The sequence below is a fragment of the Malus sylvestris genome, chromosome 5 (genome assembly GCF_916048215.2).
Source record: "Malus sylvestris chromosome 5, drMalSylv7.2, whole genome shotgun sequence".
Classification (NCBI taxonomy): domain Eukaryota; kingdom Viridiplantae; phylum Streptophyta; class Magnoliopsida; order Rosales; family Rosaceae; genus Malus; species Malus sylvestris.
In genome coordinates this window covers 40,083,129-40,105,834 of record NC_062264.1, presented here as the reverse complement: position 1 = coordinate 40,105,834, position 22,706 = coordinate 40,083,129, and the positions used below count along the sequence as shown (strand labels likewise).

Here is a 22,706-nt window from a genome sequence, read left to right as displayed (position 1 = left end):
CGAGGATTAGGAGGGCTTGCTAAAACCTCTAAACTTACTCAAAAACATAAAAACAAAGTTAAAAACGTTTGAATAGACTCAAGGGACTCAAAACAGATTCTAAAGACTCAAAACAACTTAAAAACACTCAAAACTGCCTAAAAACACAAACTGGGCAGATTTGACTCTAACACAACTTTGGACGAATTTAGTGTTTTGACTTAAATCAAAATACTCTAAAACACAAACAAAACAGATTTTAAACACTTTGGAACAAGAAAGTAAAATGAGGGTTTTGATTTGGATGAATTTGAAATAAAAAAGCAAGTTATAAAACTAGGCAGACTATAAAATGATTTTGAGAAATAAAATGATGGATGGATTAGTTAGAGGTCCGTTCTTCACATATGACACACTTGTACATGAATCGATTTCCAATTGTTTTTCAATAAACTATGATACTCAACACTCCAGATTAACCGTGATGCACAAATTAACCCTCAGATTTTCCTTTACTTATTGAATTGGATGAATGCATGCGACAACCCAAAAAGTCCCATATATGAATGCATAATAGAGATACAATCAGAGATCATTACGTTCAATGAAAATCATAAGTATTGACGAAGCAATTATAACTATGAATGCATGATATAATTGCCAAGAATTCAATTAACGTGATTGTGATAGACAACCTTCACTACTCATGAATATAAACTTGTAACGATTAGGTGAAACTCATTTATATTCTAGCATCTAATTCATGCATGAAAACTAAGTATGCATCCTTAATAAACATACAAGAATCAGTTATGAATAAAATAGATAATTGAATTGCAATCACAACTTATCAAATCACAATTGGAAGAAATCAATTCAAATCTCAAGCATGTTCATGGCTTCAAACTTCCCCCTAACTAAATAGGGGTTTAGCCACTCATAATTACAACAAAATTAGAAAATAACAAAGTAGACATTGAAAGTAAGAACGGAGTACACCTAAAATGCTCCAAAGTTCCAAGCTTGAAACGTCAAGGACCTTTGTTTTCACCACCTTGTTGTAGCACAAGTGTCTAGGATGTGTATGGATATATGGATGGAATGGATTTGCACGGCTAAGAGATGAAAGTGTATGGATTTGTGAGATGTAGTATGGCTAGATGAATGGATGGAGGTCACGGCAAGGAAATTGTTTTTGTGAATGAAGTTGTGAGATGTGAAATGTAGTGTCTTTGGATGATGGCCCCCAAATTATGGTGAAGGGTGGATGTATTTATAGGTTAGGGAGAAGAGTATAGAGTTGTAATGAGTGGATGTAATGGATGTAGTGGGTGAGTGTTGTGGTAATGAGTGGATGCAATGGGTGTAGTGGGTGGATGTTTGGTAATGAGTGGATGTAATGGGTGTAGTGGATAGATGTGTTGGGTGAAATGAGTGTGCTAAAATGGTTATTTATAAGGAGATGATGATGCACAAACTTCAAATTTCGTCAATTCCTTTTGCTCCAAGCATATGCTATCCATTTCATGCCCAAAAATGCTCCAAATGCACTTTTTTGCCACATTAATCCCTTTGGACCTACAAACACACGAAAATAGCTTAAAATACTAAAATAACTACGAACTAACAACATAAATCCCAAGAAACAAGCTAACTAAGTCGCATAAATATGCTCCTATCAACGGGTCGGGTCGCTAACGGGTGAACCCGTTAAATAACGGGTCACTTTGGGTCAACCCTTTAGGACCCGTTAACACCCGTTAGTTGAGGTTATTTTAATAATTTTAGTAAAGTTTTAATAACAAAAAATAAACTTTATGCAAAAAAATAGTAATAATAATTGTTAACGTGTGTTAACGAGTGAAACGGGTCGAGTTCGGATGACCCGTTAACTTAACGGGTCGGATTGAACCCGATTCAAACTCAATAAACTCAGGTCTAGCCCAAACAAAAAGCCCGGATAAGAAACCCAAACAATAACCGGAAAATTAACGGTCCCGCCCAAATATTTGTTTACACTCCCACGATTTAACCGCACACATTCCGCTCTCACTCCATTTCTCCGGGAAGCCGCTCTATTGAAAATTCGAACCTCTTCTTCCCAGAGAATCCCCAAACCAAAATTGCAAACCCTAATCGCCGCCGTCAATGGCCTCTTCCTCATCGGGAACCCCCCGGTCACAGAAGGGAAACTTCCGAAACTGGACCGAACTCCCTGACGAAATCACGTCGTCCATACTCTCGCGGCTGGGAGCGATCGAGATCCTGGAGTCCGCTCAGAAGGTGTGCATGAAATGGCGCACAGTGTTCAAGGACCCGCTGATGTGGCGCACTATCGACATGCGCAATGATGGGGATTTCGACGATGAACTTCCTTACGACGTGGAGAAGATGTGCCGCCACGCCGTTGATAGGAGCCGCGGCGGTTTGGTCGATATCAATATCGAGTACTTCGGCACGGATGACCTCCTCCGATATATCGCTCTTAGGTAAACTGATTTAACTGAAAATATTACTTTTTAGAGTAACATGTATGAATCGTATCTTCATTTGCCCTGCCCCTTTTTAAATTGTTGTAATTTTGTCGGTATTATTTTAGAAATTCATGTAGACGTTTTGATAGAAATGGTCCATGAGTTTGATCACCGTCAATCATTTTGGTTCTTACGTAATGTATCTCTCTTAATAAGATCAGAATGACAAAAATATCCTCAATTTAATTAACTCAGGACCATTTCTATCGGTTTCAAACCTCAAAGATCAGAATAAGGAGTTATGTCAATCTCCGGTACCTTTTTGGCTAAAAAGCCAATGCATTTCTATATTTATGTAGCGGCTAACATTTTCATCGATAACCTTTAAATAGATCAAGTGGAATCAGACGACTTCGGATAGCACATTGCGATGAAATAACCGATGAGGGATTGAGTAAAATGGCTAAGAGACTTTCCCTGTTACACGATCTTGACATCTCATTATGTCAACTCTCGTGTAAATCTGTCCAAGTAGTTGGGCGCTCCTGCCCTCGTTTGACATCATTCAAATGGAACAAAGAGTGGTTCAGAATCTGGGATGATGACTCTGATGATGATTATGACAGCGATGGGGAACCTCGGCCACCTGCTCCTTACAACAAACCGGATGATTCAGATGCACTTGCTATAGCACGAACGATGCCTGGTTTAATCCACCTCCAACTTTTTGGGAATAAAATGACAGATAATGGCTTGAGGAAGATTCTTGATTGCTGTCCTCATCTCAAGTCACTTGATCTGCGCCATTGTTTCAATCTCAGTTTGGGGGGAGATTTGGAGTTAAGATGCGTGGAACGAATTAAAAAGTTGTGGCTTCCCAATGATTCCACCAAGGGCTATGAATTTGCTGCTAGATATGATGGTTTCTGTCATAGGTGGACCGAACTCCCAGACGACATTACATTTTCAATACTGTCACGTTTGGGAACTGTCGACATCCTAGAGAATGCTCAGAAGGTGTGCATGAAGTGGCGCAGAATCTGTAAGGACCCTCGGATGTGGCACACTGTTGACATGCGCAATAATGGTGATCCTAACCTGCCATATAGCCTTGATAGGATGTGCCGCCATGCCGTAAATCGTAGTGCTGGCAATTTGGTCGATATCAATATTGAGTCATTTGGCGAATTTGAGCTCCTTCAGTATATCACAAATAGGTAATTTATTTATTTGTTTGTCTTATTTTTTAATTTTGATTTGGGATTCTGTTTGGAAGATGTTATCGTCTGCAACTGTGGTTTCTTAGGTTATATGACATTTTTTAGAGCAATATGAATCATATATTCTTTTCGTTTTGATAAGAAACCGAATTTTTTTCATACAATTAGATGTTCTATGATTTATTCCACTTCCCCTTTCCTGAGTTCAGAGGTATAAATCTGTGCTGAAATGGTATGATCCACCAGACGTCTTCTGAACTTATAAAAATTGATAACTTTTATCAACTTCCAAATTATGCATCTTCGTTCAATGAATAATTATAGTGATGTTCAGCTTCTTTTGGTGTATTTTTTTCCTTAATGTAACGGCTAACACAATTCATCTAAATTCTTTCAACAGTTCGAGTAAAATCAGAAGGCTCCGAATGGTGTGTTGCTATGGCATTTGCGATGAGGGATTGTCTGAAGTTGTTTCAAAATTTCCGATGTTGGAGGACATTGACTTTACATTGTGCAAAAATATTACGCATAGATCTCTGAAACTGATTGGGCGCTGTTGCCCTCTTTTGAAATCATTGAAAGTGAACAATGAGTGGCACAAGTACCCAGACGACTGGTTCAATGATGATAGTGATGATGAATTCTCTTTGAATAGAGATGAGGATGCAATTGCTGTAGCTCAAACGATGCCTGGTTTGCGCCACCTCCAGCTGTTTGGGAATCAGATAACTAATGAGGGCTTGAAGAAGATTCTAGATGGTTGTCCTCATCTCGAGTCACTTGATCTGCGGCATTGTTTCAATCTTGATCTCGGGGGAGATTTGGGACGAATATGCGCTGAACGAATTAAAAAGCCGCTGCTTCCTAATGATTCCATTGCTGGCTATGAATTTAGCCCTTCAATTGATTGGCGTAATCAACAATTGAGTCGTCATGAAATCCCTGTACCACACTGGTGGGATCTGCATGGAAATTATGATAGTAGTGATTGATCGGTTTGTATGGTGATCATGAGGAATCTGAATTGGGAGTGGTTGTGAAGCTTCATCCATCGTAGTGGTCCGATACTTCATGACGGTTCTGTTTCTCGGTTTGTAGTAACATTATTCTCCTTAGATTCTCAAGAGCTGAAACAATTTAGCAGTCTCTTATGGTTTGCAGTCTGCAGTTTGCTGGCTGCATTTTATTTATCAGACAAATGTTAAGATTTTAGCTTTTCGACGTCCTCTTTACTTGTGTACTATCGCCATGAAAGGCGTAATGTCTACTTACCTAAGCTTAATGTTTGTTGTTTATCTCTTTTTGCAACTGCAGTCGCGTGAGGCGAGAAATAAGCACAAGGGAATATGTAATCGGTTGCACGTATGAAAGCATGTCCCGGAAAGGTCTAAAAATATTATATTAAAGAATATAAACGATAAATCATGATTGACTTTCGACAACAAACTTGTCAATAATTGAAACTTGTGTGAGGAGTAACAAATATCTAGTCTTTATCAAATAGTTAAGGAATATTTATTCAATGGTTGTCTATCATAAGTGATAGTCGTCCATATAGCACTCGGGGGCGATTGTCCGTGAAAGCACTCGGGAGAGACAGTCGTCCATAGAGCACTTTGAAGAGACGATCGTCCGTATAGAGCTTTAAGAGGCGTTCGTCCATAGATAACTCCAGAGAGTTGATCATCCATAGAGCACTTCGGAGAGGTAGTCTTCTAGAGAGCTAACCAAAAGAAGCAACCACTAGAGCACATCCCATTTGAGAGCTGACCACTTGGAAAAGGTGGCTTATCACGTGCTAAAGGGTCTCTTCCATCTAATGGTGATCTAGTCCATGGTAAATGAATCTTCTCTCAAAATGGTGACATGGCAAGAGTGGGATCGGGTCAGACGGGGATCTTCGTTCACAACTTCATGTTCCAAAGCAACAACCAATCATACGGCTTGGTCCAAAGCATGTAATTGTGGCTTCTATGCAGCTCCCTGGAAGCAAGTCTCACATTTCCCACGTTATCAATTTAATGGAGGATTATACTATTACATAATAAAGGGAATAAATTGATACTATTCTAAAACTTCTTGGTACAAATTGATAAAATTAGAACTTCATTGTCCATTTTGAAAATCAACTAAAACTCAATAATGCTATTTTTATCATATTTTTGTACCATAATTGTATAACACCTCACGTGGCATCTGATATGGACAACCACATCATCTAAATTAATTAGCATTTAATTTCAAAATGTTAATCACTAAGTAATAAAAAGATTGTTAATTAAATGATGATTACGGTATACGAGAAGTCTCCTTCTTCCACCTAAGATTATGTAAGTGTTGTAATTAATAAAAGGATTGAAATTAAATGATGTATCTTGTCCAACTCATCTGCCATCTAAGATGGTAAAGAAATGTAGTATAAAATTGTGGTAAGAATAGCATTACTCACTAAAACTAGGATGTAGATGCGTGTAGTTTTAAGTGAGGAAGAGAAATCCGCACCAGAAGAAGAGGAAGGGAAAGAGAAAGGAAAAGAAAATTTTCTGACGCATTTGAATCAAACGATCAGGATAACTTGGTCAGCAAAATCCGAAAGACACAAATCCGGAGAGAATCTGTACCCACGTAAAAGAACTCAAACAATCCATTTGAACCAGTTCAACTAAATCTAATCCAAAAAGTTAAGTCCGAACCACTTTTGATTACGTATAAATTAAACTTTGATAGCACAGAGCACAGCATGTAGGCCGTAGCACAGCGAGAACAGGCCTACGAATTTTTACAAACCATTAAATAATAGTGTGCTCAGGAAATCAATAGTGTTTAGTTTACTATTAGAATTTTCTCTTCTCCCTTCTACTCTCATATTTTTTATTTTGATTTAACCGTAACTCTTTAAATAAACGAAGAAATAAAGAAAAGAGAAAAAAGAAGGGAGATTATTTTATTCTTAGTTTACTAACATATGAACACAGTTGAAGAACCCTAACCCTACGCTGAGACTGAGGAGCTAGGGTTCGTCAGGAGCAATTAGTCGCTCTCTGCATGGCACAAGTTCCGGTGCAAGCTCACCTCACGTGACGCTCTCGTCTTCCCTCCATTCTCGAAACGGCCAACAACAACCAGTCAGTCGAGCGTGCGACGCCGTCGCAGGGGCAGCAGAAGGCCGAGCCACCAGTTGCGAGGATTGCCTTTTTCTGCTGTAAGATCGAGTGGGACTCCCTCGCTCGGGGCTCGGGAGTCTCTGATCTTACGCTACTCTTACGCAAACCTCACCACTGATCCCTACCGACTTGACCCGGATTCGTACGGCAAAGATCGGACTTGACACTCCATGTTCCTTTCAGCCCAGCACCAGGCTACGCGTCAGTATCCTGTCGTTGACGTTGGGGATACGCCATGATCTACATACAAACAATTAAATAAGAATTTACATTGGTATGTGAGACTGTAAAATTTTTATCTTTTAATTTTCTTATTAATCATTATATTTTAAAGAAAAAAACAAGAAATAGGACTGTAAAAATGAGGTTTCATAGCCTTGTTTTTTTTTTTCTTACACTAGTATTGCTTTAAATAATCTAAATTGCCTGAGTATTTCAAATCAGATTGAATATGAGAACGCATTGACTTTAACCAATGTCACTAGTAACACATTTCTTGCCAGGAGACTAAGCCCCAGTTTTGGGTTGAGTTGATTTTAAAAAAAGCTCCTATGAAAAAAAGCTGGGAGTGTTTTTGGTGTTTGGTAAACTTAAAAAAAATGGCTTATTTTGGAAGCTGCTGTGAGAATAAGCTGAAATCAAAGGAAAAAGCTGAAGCTGCAATTTGTAGCTTTGGAAAACTGGCTTTTTTTCAAAGCACATAGAACTACAGTGCTCATTTAATGAAAAGATTCACTATCAGACTGCTTTTTTTTCCAAAAGCACTTTTACAAAAAAGTTTACCAAACACTCTGCTGATTTATTTCACAGCCGCTTATTCTCACAGCAGCTTTTTTTCAAAGCACAGCAATACCAAACCAGCCCTAATAGTAAGCTTCTTATACATATACATTGTTTAAAATATTAGTATTGGTAGAAATATCGATGCGTATATCAATATTGATTTTGACATCGATTGCTTTCAATATCGATGGAGATGATGAAAATTTAAAACAAAGTTTTAGAGAATGTTAAACGATGGTTTAGACGAAATATAAGAATTTATCCGATATTTAACTGATACATCAGAAATATTGACAAAATCCGTCGTTGCCCGAAATTTAAGAGTTCCTTCTATATATAGTGAAGTTTAGACTTCACCCTCCCTCCATATCTTTATATAATTTTTTGGATATTTCCACAGAAATATCGATAGTATTAAAGAAATTTCAAACGTAGTGCTAAACCTAAACTGTGAACAAAAAAGCATCTCCACATTGTATGACAACATATGTTCTTATGTGACCATTCTTTTTATACCTTTTGCTACAATAATTTGAGAAAAGAATTTGATGATCATATGATTCACAAATTGAGAAAATAATGCAATGAAATAAACCCGTCACACTCAATTCAAGAGGTTGTAGTCATGAATGTTTTTCCCAAAATATGCACAATAATTTAGTTTGCATGTTAGGTGAAGATGTTCAAGGCTTCAAAGTTGGCCCATACAATTTAATACACGCTGATGTAGCTGGCAATTTTGTTTTCCTAAACATCATCTCTCAATTGTCATTTTCTCTCTATTTTATCTTTCTTTCTTTCCTTTCAAGCGGTCGACAATACATGGCTTGTCAAAAGATGAATAGGGTATTAAAAATTGTCATTGTCGATTTATAGAACTTTGTATTTATGATCAAAACTTTATATTTATAATCAAAACTGTTCTTATTCATCCTTGAATAGAGTTCTTACTCATCCTTAATGAGAATTTTGCTCTTAATATAAAATTAGTAGACAAAGAACAAGTCGTTTACATTAGTTTTGATAGCAGGTAGTACTATTCATACACTTATTTTTTACTTCTCACCTACTTCTTTTTATTTTTGGTCATTGAATGGTTAAAAATTAACAAATACGTATAAAAAATAAAAATAAGTGTGTAATTAATATTATCCTTGATAATATTCGATAAAAAGTTTGAAACAAAATCAAAGGTTTATTCCTAGATGATTACCCAATTCGCCCCATTGAAAAAAATTGTTCCATCCAAAGAAAGTGTTTACCCAAATCTCTTTTTCCCATGAATGTAAATTTTATCTGATTCACTTTCTACGCACTATTTAAGTGGCTTACTTTGCCAATTCACATTACTTTTTCTGGAAAGACAACTATAACAATAACCATCTCAATCAATCTCTCTAGCTAGCTATCATGAATATAATCGTGAAACTGCACACCTAGGTAGCGATCACCATTGACACCACTCATTTTGAATATCTTGTTTAATCATGTTCCTTTCTATTTCGAGCAAAATTCTTTTTTAGTTTTCTGCTACTTCACATTTTAATATTAATTTTCGTATCAATATTATAAAATATATATTAAAAATATAAGATACAGAAAGTTCACAGATAATCCAACTTTCAAGAGTTTTCTTGGCATTTCTCTTTATGAGATTATGACAATCAAACCATGTTAATTTTTTTTTTCAGATACGAATCAGCCAGTGTGGCAGCCCACACACGAGTGTGTCTATCACCCGTTAATGGAATGGATTTCAGAACACTTCATCAAAATAATGTTCATCCGCGTGCATATACAACTTGTCAGTAGCACAGCTCTTATTTATTTGTGCTTGTGACATGTTTCAGTTTTTAGCATTAAGTTGAAAAATTGCAATTAAGAGTACATCAATGCATAACATACATCAACAAAGTGAAATTTGCTAAACAATGTAAGAAGATTAACTTAGAGATACAGAATCACTTAAACCTTAAACAAACCTATATTGTATGAAGCATAGTAAGTTGGCGGAACATGCTCCTGCCCTAAAATTTGGACAAGGATTGTCTGCACTCCCACTTCCGGTGCCCTCCCATGCCCTCCTGTTTTGTATGGTTACGGTTAAGTCACGTCAACATTTTATATTGTTTTTTTTATAGGGATAATAAGACAAAAAAGAATAGTAATATAAAATATTGACGTGACTTAACCGTGACTACACAAACAGGAAGGCATGAGAAGGCAGACAATCCTTGTCCCTAAAATTTTGCATGAGAGGAGCCGCCACGTGGCCAGTATGAAATGGGAACACATGGAGGCATTTCATTGGTTTGGCAAAGCATCTTGGGTATATACTATATACCCTAGGCTTTGTATTGTTTTGGGTTTTCTTCCAATTATTGTTTGTTTTGGTTTTGAACAGAGAAGGGAAAGAAGGGACAGAGCCTTTAATATAGTTGGTGGGGCTGCCTGGTTGGCAGGTGACCATGGACAATCCCATGTGTTTTCATGGGCTAAGGGACTAATAAGTTGATGGGCTTTCCCTACCCGACAATGCCCACAAAAACTCCTATTCAAGTTTCATATTTTGTATACCACATGATGTGACAATTGATGTTTGATTTCTTTTTTTTTAAATCATCAATCGCCACATTATGTGATTTACAAAATATGATCTTAAAAAAATGATCTTTCTAGCATCACCATTTTTGTAAAGTTTTGTTGCTTTATTTTTCCTCGTGGTGACACAGATGGAATTGAAATATATGAACACATGAGGTTCTATGTTCAAATTTCCATGTCTTCTAGTATTACTTGTAAGCGAGAGTATATCTTCATTGTTGTAGAACTTTAACTCTAATCGTAACATATAGAAAAATATTTATTGGCCAATCTATCTCTAGTTGCAACGTAGAATTTTTTATGAATGCCGGCGTTGTATGGTTGGTTTAAACGTATAGCATTAAATCGCAATTATTAAAATAAGAAATGATATGTTACTTGAAACGAGAGTAGGTCCAAGATGCTAGCCCTCTCCTTGTAGTAATCGAGATTTATATCTCCATACAGTAATCCCATACTATCTCATTTGTTCAATGTATCAACTAAGAACTTTCCGTAACGTATAAAAAAACGCTTACGTCCAATATATTTCCAGTTGCAACTTGGAGTTTCCGGTGAATGAGGGCGTTGTGGTTGGTTTTAAACGTATAGTATTGGATGAAAATAATTAAAATGTGATATGTTATTTAAGTTGCAACGAAAGTAGGTCCGGGATGCTCTCTTTGTAGTAGGTTTAGGAAGCTTGATGATGAGTTATTCGGTAGGGTTTGAAGTTTTTCTTCTTTCCTATAAACAAATGAACCGGCCTCGGACCTGTCGAACCAGTGACTCAAGTTGTCGATGAAAAAAAAAAAAAAGTTTTTAAATTAACAGCCCAAAAGGAAAAAGTGGGAAATTGGAACTTCCTACGAATGGGAAATTGTGGAATTCAAAAGTAACGAATTTTCTTCAACGTATGACTTTCTCACGTTACGCAGACCAAGTTCCAAGCATCCCTAATTGCATGTAAATGGTCAAATGTTCTTTCGGATAAAGTAGCTTGTTTTACACTTCGTAATTTATCTTTGGTCAGGCTGCATTATGACGTACGCAACCCTAACCGACTATGAAATATCGACAAGCATATTGCATTATAATGTCCGTGACATAACCGACTATCAACCCTTTGTGCGTTACTTTATTTGTTTTGTCCATCCGACTGTGAAAATATAATATATGAAGAATAATTAAACAAAATACGTGATAAGACGGTCTGATCTAATATGTCTCATTTTAACGATAAAATAGTCAAATAGAGAAAACACGTGTACATACCAACATGGCAATACAGATTTTTTTCTCTTTCTCATGTTCTCAGATGGTTACCTAAATATAAGAAATCTAAATATTAAAAAAGAAAAAAAAAAGACCGCTCGAATATACACAACTGTCACCCGCCTGTCACAAAATCTGGCAGGGTTGTCTCAACGCGTGGCGCACATCCCGCCGTTGCTTCTCAGAAGTAATCGAACGCCGTCGATTGTCTCGTATTTCGACTATCCTCGCTCTCGGCCTGGTAATACGGCGTCGTGTTTTGCCTTCTCATCGAACCCGGGATCATCGGCGGCGTGAGCGACCGTACCAACGCCAAGTTGATGCCCTTGAAGAAGGGATGCTTCTTGACGTCAGCGGCTCCGCGCTTCGACCCGAGTCGCCGGTCCGGGTCCTTGTTGAGAAACCCGGAAATGAGGTCCCGCGCGTGGCCCTCCAGCGCGCTGGAGGGCGTGGAGGTTGGGAATGTTAGAGGTTTTTTCACAATGTTACGCAGGGTGTTCTCGTTCGATGGAGCCGCGAAAGGCGTCCGGCCGTAGACCAACTCGTAGAGGAAGATGCCGAATGCCCACCAGTCGACGGCGTTGCCGTGGGACCGACCGGATGCGACTTCGGGGGTCACGTACTCGTGGGTACCAACGAAGGACTGCGACCGGGCGGCCACCGGTTCGGCCACGAAGAGCCGGTTCTGGGAGAGGGTCTGGACCTTGCGCGACCGGAACAGCCGGTTGGAGAGGCAGGAGAAGGGGGTGAGAGTTGCCCTCTTCTGCGGGCGGGTGTACGATGGGGTCGATAAGGACGCGGAGTCGGAATACGAGTCGGGTGATTCAACGGCAGGGATTGCGTCCGAGCATAGTGAGAGGTCAAAGTCGGAGAGCATGATGTGACCGTCCGATCTGACCAGCACGTTCTCGGGTTTTAGGTCCCTGTAGATGATTCCCAGCATGTGGAGGTATTCCAACGCCACTAGGACCTCCGCAGCGTAGAACCTGCATATACGGACAAAAAACCGAATTTAGACCGAGTCGAATCGTCCGAGTTAAACAAAATTAGGACCAGAATATATGATTGAAGACGACGTTGCACTGAGATAAAGCAGACAAGATAAGAACATCTCATGTTCTAATCTGAGTAATGTATTCACAAGAAAACAAAATTACAAAAGAAAATGCCGGTCATTTTTTATTTTTTTTTAAATTAATGGAGGAATATTCAAAAATGTACCTTGCGGAGTTGAGGGAGAAGCGTTTGTGAGGCTGAATGTGGCGGAGGGAGTGGAGATCGCCGCCGGAGCAGTACTCCATGACGATGCAGGAGAAATGCGAGGCTTCGAACTCGGCGTAGAGAGTAGGCAAGAACGGGTGGTCAAGCATTTTGAGGATCTTTCTCTCCATCTCGGCTCTCTGCACCTTTTTCTTCATCGCCAGAGCCTCCTTGTCGACGACTTTCATGGCGTAAAGGCACGAGGAAGACGAAGACTCTGTATCCTGATCGGCCGGACTTGAAGAGTCCCTGCTTCTCAGTGTGCAGAGGTAGACGGTGCCGATGTCGCCGGCGCCGATGCGTCGGTGGCGATGGAAGTCGCGGAAAGTGAGGGCTGTTTTTTTGGAGCGAATGGCAGAGTAGGCGAAGTCGGAGGAGCGGTGAGGCTTGAGGCTTAGTGTCTCGGCCGCAAGGTCGGAGGCGGTGGTGGTGGCGGCGGCGGCGTCGAACGAGAGGCGGCTGAAGCTGCTGCAGCTTTCGCTGCTCATTGAACTGTGACTCGAGTTTACTGCTTCACCGTCCGAATCACGCTCTAACATCTTAGAAATTAAACGTCTTTATGGACACCCAATCCGAATTTCCTCGAGAAAGAATCAATAAGCGGAGGGCTTTTTATATAAATTTTGTGGAGGAATCGAAGGAACAGTTTTCGGCGAATCGGATACGAAGAAGAAAACAGAAGATTCCTGGGGAATTTGTGACGTGCGGAAAGGCGATTTTAAATTTTAAAACAAAGAACTTGGAGCAGGGTTTGTGTTTGTGGTTGGGTCAAAGCTTGTGGCTTGAAGGTTCAAGTGGAGCAGTGACGCCATTAATGGAGCTCCGTACGATTGCAGAAAGCAAGTGCCTTGAATGGGAGGTTTAAACGCAGCAGCAGGCTTTTTCAGGTAGATCTCAGAAGTAGGGTTTATCTCAAAAAGTATGAAACCTAGAGAGAGAAACAAAGGAGGGAGGGAGAGAGAGAGAGAGAGGTTTTGGTTTGAGGAGCTGGAATGCTCAACGCACTGCGTTTTGAGTTCTGAGAGGAGTTGGAAGGTAGTTGGGTATTTATGCTGGGAAGTAATGTAAGAACGCGGTAAAGCGGTAACTTTTTGGGGTGTGGTTATATTATGGAGTGAGGATCGGGAATTGTCAATTTTTTCCGTTCATCGTACATCGTACGATTAGAAGTTATTCTAAATATTTTAATTTAAAATTACATATAAATAGTACATATAAAAACTAATCGCATAATACACGATAAATGGATACGATTCATTGATCTCTATAATTCTCATGAAAAGAATCTAGAAAGGATCCTGTTAGAATAATATGCGGTTGGGCACGTGTGGGAATGGTGGTCTTTTCTGTTCTGCGCGTGGCGCTGGAAACTTACCGCGAGTGCGGTTTCACTGCCGGGAAGGCGTTGAGGAAAATGTCGAAAGTGCCCCTGTTGGGGACTGTTACGGTCAATTATTCTTATCGTTGATCTGCGTGTGAGATGAGTGTTCAGAACTTTCAGGGGTGAAGATGATAGATACAAATTGGGAACTTTATTCAGAAGAAAAATTAGATTTCAAAGATAGTAAGTTGGTAACTTACAAGTAGAGGTCAAATCAATCTATTGGGTTGTTAATAGGTACCCGTTATGATTAATTTAGTTTAATTACACATTTCACCATCATAATCACTATTAATTTCATCTCGATATTACAGTGATATCATGTTAAACGGATACTCACTAACAATTTAATGAGTTAATTTGTCACCTCTATTGGCAAGTCGTTTATTTAGTATAATTAAAATGATTTCATGTTTCAAACCTAAGGTGTGCACAAGTTCTTTTGTTGTATGACATATATCGCATATCCAACTATAAATATCGATTTTTTTTCTTTTTTTCTTCAATTGGTCATACCTGATTCGTAGTTGGTAGCGACTTGAAGAAAGAGTTTGGAATAGTCTATTTTATATGGTAAGTCGCGAGTTTTAAGGGGCTGGATGGGCCAAGTACAACCTCTAAAAACATGCCGATAATCAATTTTTTAGTAGCAACTGTCATTCCTGACCTGTTGTCGTCAACTGTCCGCTTTCTTGAATGAAGAGAAAATTGCGAACGCATCCCATATATCGGTTAAAATTGTTGCCTTATATTATGTTAAAACTTTCCTAGTTGCATTTGCCTATAAACACAGTTGAAAGCTTATCAACACCTCTAACGTCGAAAAATTGACAAGGTACATAATATCGCACACACAGTCGAGCAATCCACATTTACCAAAACAAATGCAAATCATTTGAAAGAAAATGTTTGCATAACTACATTATATGAACACGAAACAATTTATAAACATGTAGAGTTGATATCGTCAAGGCATTTGACAAATATAATTAAATAGATTGAGTTAGAACTAGATCGTTATTGAAGTCGAATTCAAACAAAAAACACAATTGAACACGACGCAACATGAATGCTACCCCCTACCGAAAACAATGGAGGGGTAGGAGTTGATATCATCAAGGCATTTGACAAATATAATTAAATAGATCGAGTTAAAGCTAGATCGTTATTGAAGTTGAATCCAAACAAAAAACACGATTGAGCACGACGCAACGTGAATACTACCACCTACCGAAAACAATGGAGGGGTAGGAGTTGCACAGGAGTTCTTGTACGGAGCGGGCCAATAAGTTACCAACTTGATGAAGGTGGTGATGATCACCCCTTTAAACCTGTCGAGTTTTTTGTTTGAATTCCAAGCCACACCATGTATTGGTATCTAAGATTCTGAAGAAAACGTGTATCGTTCTTCAGCCTAGCGTTTTCAGCTGCCAATCCATTATCTTGATTTCAAGGGATTTGAATTTTTATGCTCTTAAAAGTGTTGATGCCCCACTGTGCCGCGTGGTTTGTTTTGGTTCGCTTTTTTTCTCTTTCACAAAAATAATTTGCATGGATGGGGGGTCATCACTACCTGATCCAATAACATTATGCATTGTGAAAAAAAAAACAAAAACTTACACATAATATAACGTTATTGGATCAGGATGTCACAATGCCGATAAACTCGTTTGAGATAAATACGTCTTTTCTTTCGTTATCATCATATATATGTATAGGGTTAGGATCCAAAGACATACGTTTTTTACACACGTTTTTGTAAGGCCTACTTCATAACGTATTTCAACGATCTAACTGTCTATCGTTTATGTCTTACCTCAAATATCATGTCTACTAAAAATTTCCCAAATCCAAAAATATGACCGTTAGATTAAATTTAGTGTTTCTTTATAGATCATATTCGTCCATTTTTCTCACTACAAATAAATATGTTAATAGTTTTGAATTTACCTAATTTTTTCTAAAAATAATTTGTGAATAAAGTACTAAAATATAGATGATTTATATCATTGAAGTACATTACTAAATAGTTCCAACAAAATAGGCGTAAAAAACGGAGTAGGATTCTTTCCCATATTTTTTTCCCTCCCCTCCTATTTAAACGGTCATAGTTAAGCCACGTTAACATCTTATATTAATTTTTTTAGTAAGAGAAAGACAAAATAAGAGAATGTGAGATAAAATGATGAAAAGAAATGGAAAAAAGAAAGGAGAAAATCCTAGTCCGTAAAAAACGTGGATATGCTAGAATTGAAAACTAATAATGATAGCAGTAAAATACAATGAGGGTTGAGAAAAACGAACAATAATTGAGTCTTCGATGAGAAGTGACTCTTAAAAGTATTTAACTACTCCTTGGCTGCATCCTGCAGATGTCGACTGCGGTAGAAATTTCAAAGGCTTCTATTTTCTACTGTTGATTTGAGAGTCTGAATTCTTGGATCATATTTCATTCAAAAGGTTAACTGTCGTTGATCAATTAAGCATTTCAAACCAAGTGTCAAATAGCGTCCAAGGCTAAATGATTGCGTGTCGATACTATGAGACGCCCTATAATCTGATTCATCAAATGATGTCGTAGTATTTGATTGACTAGAATTTGGATTTGAGCATATGTTGGCGTGAATCAATTGAATGCTGTTAGTATGTAATTAGGATTCCTTAATTTACTACGATTCTTTAATTGTCTTTTGTACTACAAGTGTAGTCTTGTATGTATATACATTACCTCCAAGGGAAGAATACAACAACAAATCAAACCCTAAATTTTAAACATGGTCAAAATGATTTGACAAAAATTAAGAGTATTTTGTCATTTTTGTTTTTGTTTAATGACGATTTTTTACGGAATGACCAAATGATTGACTGTTGATGGACACTAGTTCTATCGATTTTAAATCTCAATGACCAAAGAGATGAATTATACCAATCTTAGACTTTGGCTCAAAAGCCTATATGTTAAATCGTGATTAATTTGACAGTGAAGTATCAAACCTTAGCACATCATCTACGACTCAAATTTGGAATACAGTTTTGGTATCTCTATTGTTGGATTATTGTTGTTATATATTTCGTAATCCAAAAGATATATTATATTCTACACGACAAGTGACTTTGCTGAATTTGATTAATATTCATAGGATCCCTCTCTTTTTTGTTTCTTTTTTACACAAGTGATACCCGGAAGTGATAGATTTGAACATAAGATCTTAGATTCATGAGTGAACTCTCTTAACCGTTAAGAATGCCTAAGTTAAATAGTAGAATATATAAGAGGACATAATTAATCTGTAGAAAAATAAATAAACAAGAATTTAAAAGTAAAACTGATATAGCAAAAATATGACAAAAATTTAGACGGTTAAAACTTGAAAAGATGGCAGTGATTCATTGCAGTTGAAGATGCTCATTTACACTGGCACCATTCTCTGCTCCTGCGCGCGCCCACACACACACATATATATATATATATATATATAGGAATTGCTTAAGGGGAGGGATCCCAATTTTTTCAAAAAAATGGGGACACGCTCCCCACCGTTGGATTTGAATTAAATGAAATCCTGTGGTTGAGATTCTATGGCCTGTGTTTTAATCTCAACCACACAATTTCATTAAAATCAATCTAACGGTGGGGAGCGTGTCCCCATTTTTTTTGAAAAAATGGGGATCCCTCCCCTTAAGCTCCCTGTATATATATATATATCCCCCATTCCGGTTAAGTCTATCTCGATGATATGATTGTAGCGGACTGCATGTATGTGCGCGCGCGCGCGCGCACACACACATATATATATATCCCCCATTCCGGTTAAGTCTATCTCGATGATATGATTGTAGCGGACTGCATGTATGTGCGCGCGCGCGCGCACACACACATATATATATATATATCCCCCATTCCGGTTAAGTCTATCTCGATGATATGATTGTAGCGGACTGCATGTATGTTGGGTGTAGTTAGCCAATTCCATGTGCGCCTTCAAATGTCTTGAATTTGATAAGGAGGTTGAAGTAAAGTAACCGGTAAGGAGACAGATTAGATCGATACTAAAATTCCACATGGCCTAAAGAGAGCTGGGTTTGCAACTGTTTAAGGACATATTTTTCAGTATGGGAGCATACTCGGATACTAATTTTATTATCAAGTATTATAATACAAATGATTGAATACTTAAACAAATTCAAACATTTGCATTATGATAGTTAATGTAACAGATTGTATTTTCGACATATTAAAAATTTCTCCAGGCTGATTGATTGGGAGATGCAACCTGCTGGGTCCCTTCCTTTGAAAAGAACAAGACTCTCAAAAGCCTACATGATTTTTAAGATTATTAGATTATTTCATACTCGAATATATTTATTATTTCACACTTTTGGAGAGTAGTAGATTGAGAGGAAGTTGATGAAAGGGCCCCATGATTGTTTGCATGGAAATCCTAGTGTTTTTGGAAAAGGCCAGCAAAAAGAGTAGCAAGTGGAATTGTTTTTTGCATTTCAGCCTTGACATTACTCCAAAAGTGCAAACCAAAAACCCACATTTAATGTTGGCTTGTTAGTTTTGAGGTCACAACCAAAAATTTAGATTATTCGAACCAAACTTTACTAGTTTAATCACATGTATAGATGAACGCAACTAACTCCAAATGGTAAATTTGAGCAATGATATTCTAATTTACTTCATTTACGGAGAAGAGAATTAGATACTTGAATAAAAGAGGATACACACTTCTCCTATCAATTTACGTAACACACAACTACAACTCCGAATGCTAACTAAATCAATCATTTCATGGTAGAGCTACTAGAACTGGTATAACCAAGTTAACCCCTGATAAATATGGCTAACCGGGAATCCATCTTATTAGATACGGTAAAAGTTTTAGACAAATATGTAGAAAATTAATTGTGTTAGGGTTTGTTTTATAGGATTCAATCATTAACAAGCGATATGATAACAACATGTAAGTTTGGTGTATCAAAATGAGCTTAGATTTATGTTTTATAGACAAATTAAATATTTAACGGAGCGTATTTGGTGTTGAATAACTTCTTACAACCTACAACATGAACAATAATCATAAACGTAGCACCTTACCAACCAAACCCTAAGATTTGTTTCCGGCCATCAGTTTAGATATTAAGTCTAATCCCACAAATACATATGTAAAGAGTGTGATAGCTTAATCTTAATCTTAATTATTATAATTAACTATTCATAAGCTAATATAGCTGCCTATGTTAATAGTCTAATCTGAACAAAAACACAAACAACCTAATAGTCATAGGAAGAAAAATTAATAATTGAACTGGGATATTTTGGACGCATTTCAAAGGTAGACAAAATTATCAACTGGTGGAATATTCAATAATTGATCAGAAAATATAACAAGGGCCCAAAAATCTGATTCATTGAATTAGGTAATTAATTAATTACTAATATGAAATACGAATAGGTAATAGTTCGTTTGAAAGTACTTTTAAAATAATTAAAAATATTTTTAGATAATATGTTTTTTTTTTCAAAAACACTTCAAGTATTTTATGAAGAAAAAAAAAACATCACAAAACCAGTGACCACCAAACGTGGCTAATCTAACTTTTTAGATCTTGTGGGCCAAATTTTAACTCCATTGTTGTCCTTTTACTTTGGTGTTTGGAATTTTCTCGAGGATCCTTCTGTTTTTATCTATTGTTATAGAACATGTTAATAATTAATTAATAATTAATAATTGGTCACTGGATGAATTAACCTTAAACCAGAAGTCATCGGTGAGATTGCCAGATCACTTTTTGTGATTCACAAAGATATCTTACAAGACAACTCTACCTCAATTAATTGTACCAGTTGCATATTCTGTTTGAATGTCGCCAATTTCACATGCATCTCTGTTTTCTTCCGTAACAAGAGAACAAGACGAAATCTTATCAACCATTGAAAATAGGTCGATAAAAAAATTATGCACATCTTCCATCAAGGGAGTGCAAAAATAGTGAATTGTGCATTATTGGCACACTTTGTACTGGTGACAACAACTGGTTTTGGGAAATCAGTGGAGCTCTAGTACAAGTGATCACAAGAATTGCCAAACTAGTAAAAATTGACATGCAAAATGTCTTAAATGCCCATCGTAGCTGCTCGATCGATAACAACGACAAAGACTTTTATGTTTTGTTATGACGTCGATAGTTTATGATTCTATTGATACGATCTTCATATGGTGTATGTCGATATAATCATTGTTTTTTATTGTTGATACACCGCCTTTCATATGCTAAATTGATATGATACTATATAGTATCATATAAATTGAAATTATGTATGTCGATCGCGTACCATCGATATATGAGTGTGTGTATATAAATGGCATTTTAACATTTCGTGTCTTATTTTTGCTAGTTATAATTGCACCCCGAATTTGTAGACGTACCACAGTGGCCAATTTCCAACTTGTTTTTGAACATTCATTGTGTCAGAGAGTTGAGAACAGTTGGTGTGTATAGTATTATTCGTAAGTTGTAAATTTGTAGTGCAATCCGAAAGTACAAATTTTTTGTGCTCCCCCTGTAAATACTATTAAAATTTGACATGGAAAACAAAGTGCATAACACTCTTACTCTCCCACACTTTCTCACTTCCAACTCTACAAGACTATATCAACAATGCTAATTAGATTTAGAAATCCCGTCCCCAGATTTCACTATTTAAATTATGTATTTCGTATTCTTAGTTTTGATGGGTTTATAATTACGGCATATAGTTTTTTTGGGATAAGTAAAAGGACAAAAACGCCCTTACTGAACTAAATGGACAATTCGAGGACGTATTTAATTCATATACTTACGTATTTGGATAGAGCTCAACCTCATAAACGCGTAGGCGAAAACCGTTCGCCAAGCAAAGCTATAAAGAATGAGATATAAACGAGCAAAGACAGGGGTGAAACGATCAATTGACCATAATCTGGAAGGCTCCAGATTTGCTGGAGCAATGATCTGTGGTGCCACGTGTGTGGCTGTGATAGGAAGAAGAGAAGAGAAAAGAGGGAAATGAGGGAGAGGGTTGCCTAATGAGGGAAGAGAGAGAAGAGAAACACCAGATCCCCCGACCGGTTTTCTATGCGACCCGACCCAGCTCCTACCATGTTTTCTGATGCCTTTTTAGGCTATTTTTTCATGCATTTCGCAGCCACCCACCACCTGGAAGCAACTCAGCATCAACTATTCTTTCATTTACACCCAAACTAGGGAGTTGGGTCCCGGTTCACATTGAACCGCGGCGATCTGCCATTTTTCAATGTGTTACGGTTGTCCACCACTACCTTTAGCCTCCCCTTGAGCTCATGAACAAACCCCAAACCAGTTTTGGAGCGTGGAGTTGCAGATTTGACGAATTGGAGAACACCCAATTTTAGGGTTTCCGACGGCTCGAGGATGATTTCAGGTGTTTCCCGGCCAAATTGGATTTCGGCCCAGGTATGAAAGTTCTTCCCCTTGTTGTGCTGTACAATCCTATAAAATTTGGTAATTTTTTAAGTTCGTCAGAAAATTGGGTTTCCGTTTGCTGGAAACCACTGCATGCGGCGACACATGGCCGGTGGGCCAACTTTATCTTTCTAGTCTAAATCTGATATCCTGATTCCATATGTGACATCCGATTGACGAAATCTCATCGTTTGAACATATTTTCATTAAAGGCCGCCACTTGATCGTTATAACAATCGACGATTTGACCGTTAGATCGTTACCAAACTTTAATATGTTATTACACGTAATATTTAAGGACCTTAGAGACTTACAGATTGGGAATCCGACGTACAGATCTTCCCAAATTGAACTTCTAAGTTTGTAAAACCAAACGTTAACCGCCTCTTAATTTTTTTATATTTAGCCATTGATCTATGTTTATTAAATGTGATTTGACTTGTGTATTGATGATATTTGTGAAATGTGATTTGAAATGCATGTTGGATTGTTTGTGAAATGTGAGAGACTGTTAACCCATTATCATGAGGTTTGTTGCTTCGAAGCTTGTTTCATATCTCGTTTCATTGTTTCATTTCTCATTTCGTTGAGCCGTTGTAAATTAAGTAACTTGATTCATGTCTTGTTTCTTCGAGTCGTTGTTATATTTCTTAGACTTCCGCTCGATTTCGTTGAGTGGTCTGCAACTGGGTTCCGCTGGGGTTCCGTTGAATGGTCTGATTCCTTGCTCCATCTGAATTTCGTTGAGTGGTCCAGAATCCATCGTGCTCCGCGCTTTCCTTGAGTGGTCTGGAATCGTATCATGCTTTTCGTTGAGCGGTTCGATATCCATTGTACTCCGCGATTCTGTTGATTGGACCTGAATCGTATCCAGTCGGATTCCGTTGAGTGGTTTAGAATCGTATCCTGGTTTAGATTTAGCTGAGTGGTTTGGAATCCCGTTTGGTACTTTGGTTCCGTTGAGTGGTATGAAACCCGAGGTTTGTTAGATTTCGTTGAGTGGTCCGAAATTACATCCATGACTTCGCTGATTCGTTGGATACGGTCTAAATTGAGAAAGCTTCAGAGATGTGGGTTTCGACCGAACTATGTTGCTCTA

General features: G+C 37.7%; 2 protein-coding genes across 2 annotated transcripts; one reads left to right on the top strand and one right to left on the bottom strand.

Annotated features, from left to right (window-relative positions):
- The first annotated feature begins 1,707 nt into the window (after positions 1 to 1,707).
- LOC126620777 (putative F-box/LRR-repeat protein 23) lies at positions 1,708 to 4,968 on the top strand. The gene is made up of 3 exons (XM_050289057.1): positions 1,708 to 2,468; positions 2,846 to 3,670; positions 4,074 to 4,968. Exons 1-3 carry the CDS (start codon positions 2,128 to 2,130, stop codon positions 4,663 to 4,665), a joined length of 1,758 nt encoding a protein of 585 aa, XP_050145014.1. The 5' UTR covers positions 1,708 to 2,127; the 3' UTR covers positions 4,666 to 4,968.
- Positions 4,969 to 11,417: 6,449 nt separating this feature from the next.
- On the bottom strand, positions 11,418 to 13,745 carry LOC126624048 (protein kinase PINOID-like). Its single transcript, XM_050293042.1, has 2 exons — positions 12,700 to 13,745; positions 11,418 to 12,464 (listed from the first exon to the last, which is right to left on the bottom strand). The coding sequence occupies exons 1-2, from the start codon at positions 13,275 to 13,277 to the stop codon at positions 11,660 to 11,662; spliced, it is 1,383 nt and encodes a 460-aa protein (XP_050148999.1). The 5' UTR covers positions 13,278 to 13,745; the 3' UTR covers positions 11,418 to 11,659.
- Positions 13,746 to 22,706: the final 8,961 nt, after the last annotated feature.

Bases quoted from the DNA above. Each gene is read 5' to 3' on its own strand.
- LOC126620777 (XM_050289057.1), top strand. From the start codon at position 2,128: ATGGCCTCTTCCTCATCGGGAACCCCCCGGTCACAGAAGGGAAACTTC. The intron at 2,469-2,845 runs GTAAACTGATTT...ACCTTTAAATAG, and splicing joins CTCCGATATATCGCTCTTAG to ATCAAGTGGAATCAGACGAC. The intron at 3,671-4,073 runs GTAATTTATTTA...TTCTTTCAACAG, and splicing joins CTTCAGTATATCACAAATAG to TTCGAGTAAAATCAGAAGGC.
- LOC126624048 (XM_050293042.1), bottom strand. From the start codon at position 13,277: ATGTTAGAGCGTGATTCGGACGGTGAAGCAGTAAACTCGAGTCACAGT. The intron at 12,465-12,699 runs GTACATTTTTGA...CCGTATATGCAG, and splicing joins TTCTCCCTCAACTCCGCAAG to GTTCTACGCTGCGGAGGTCC.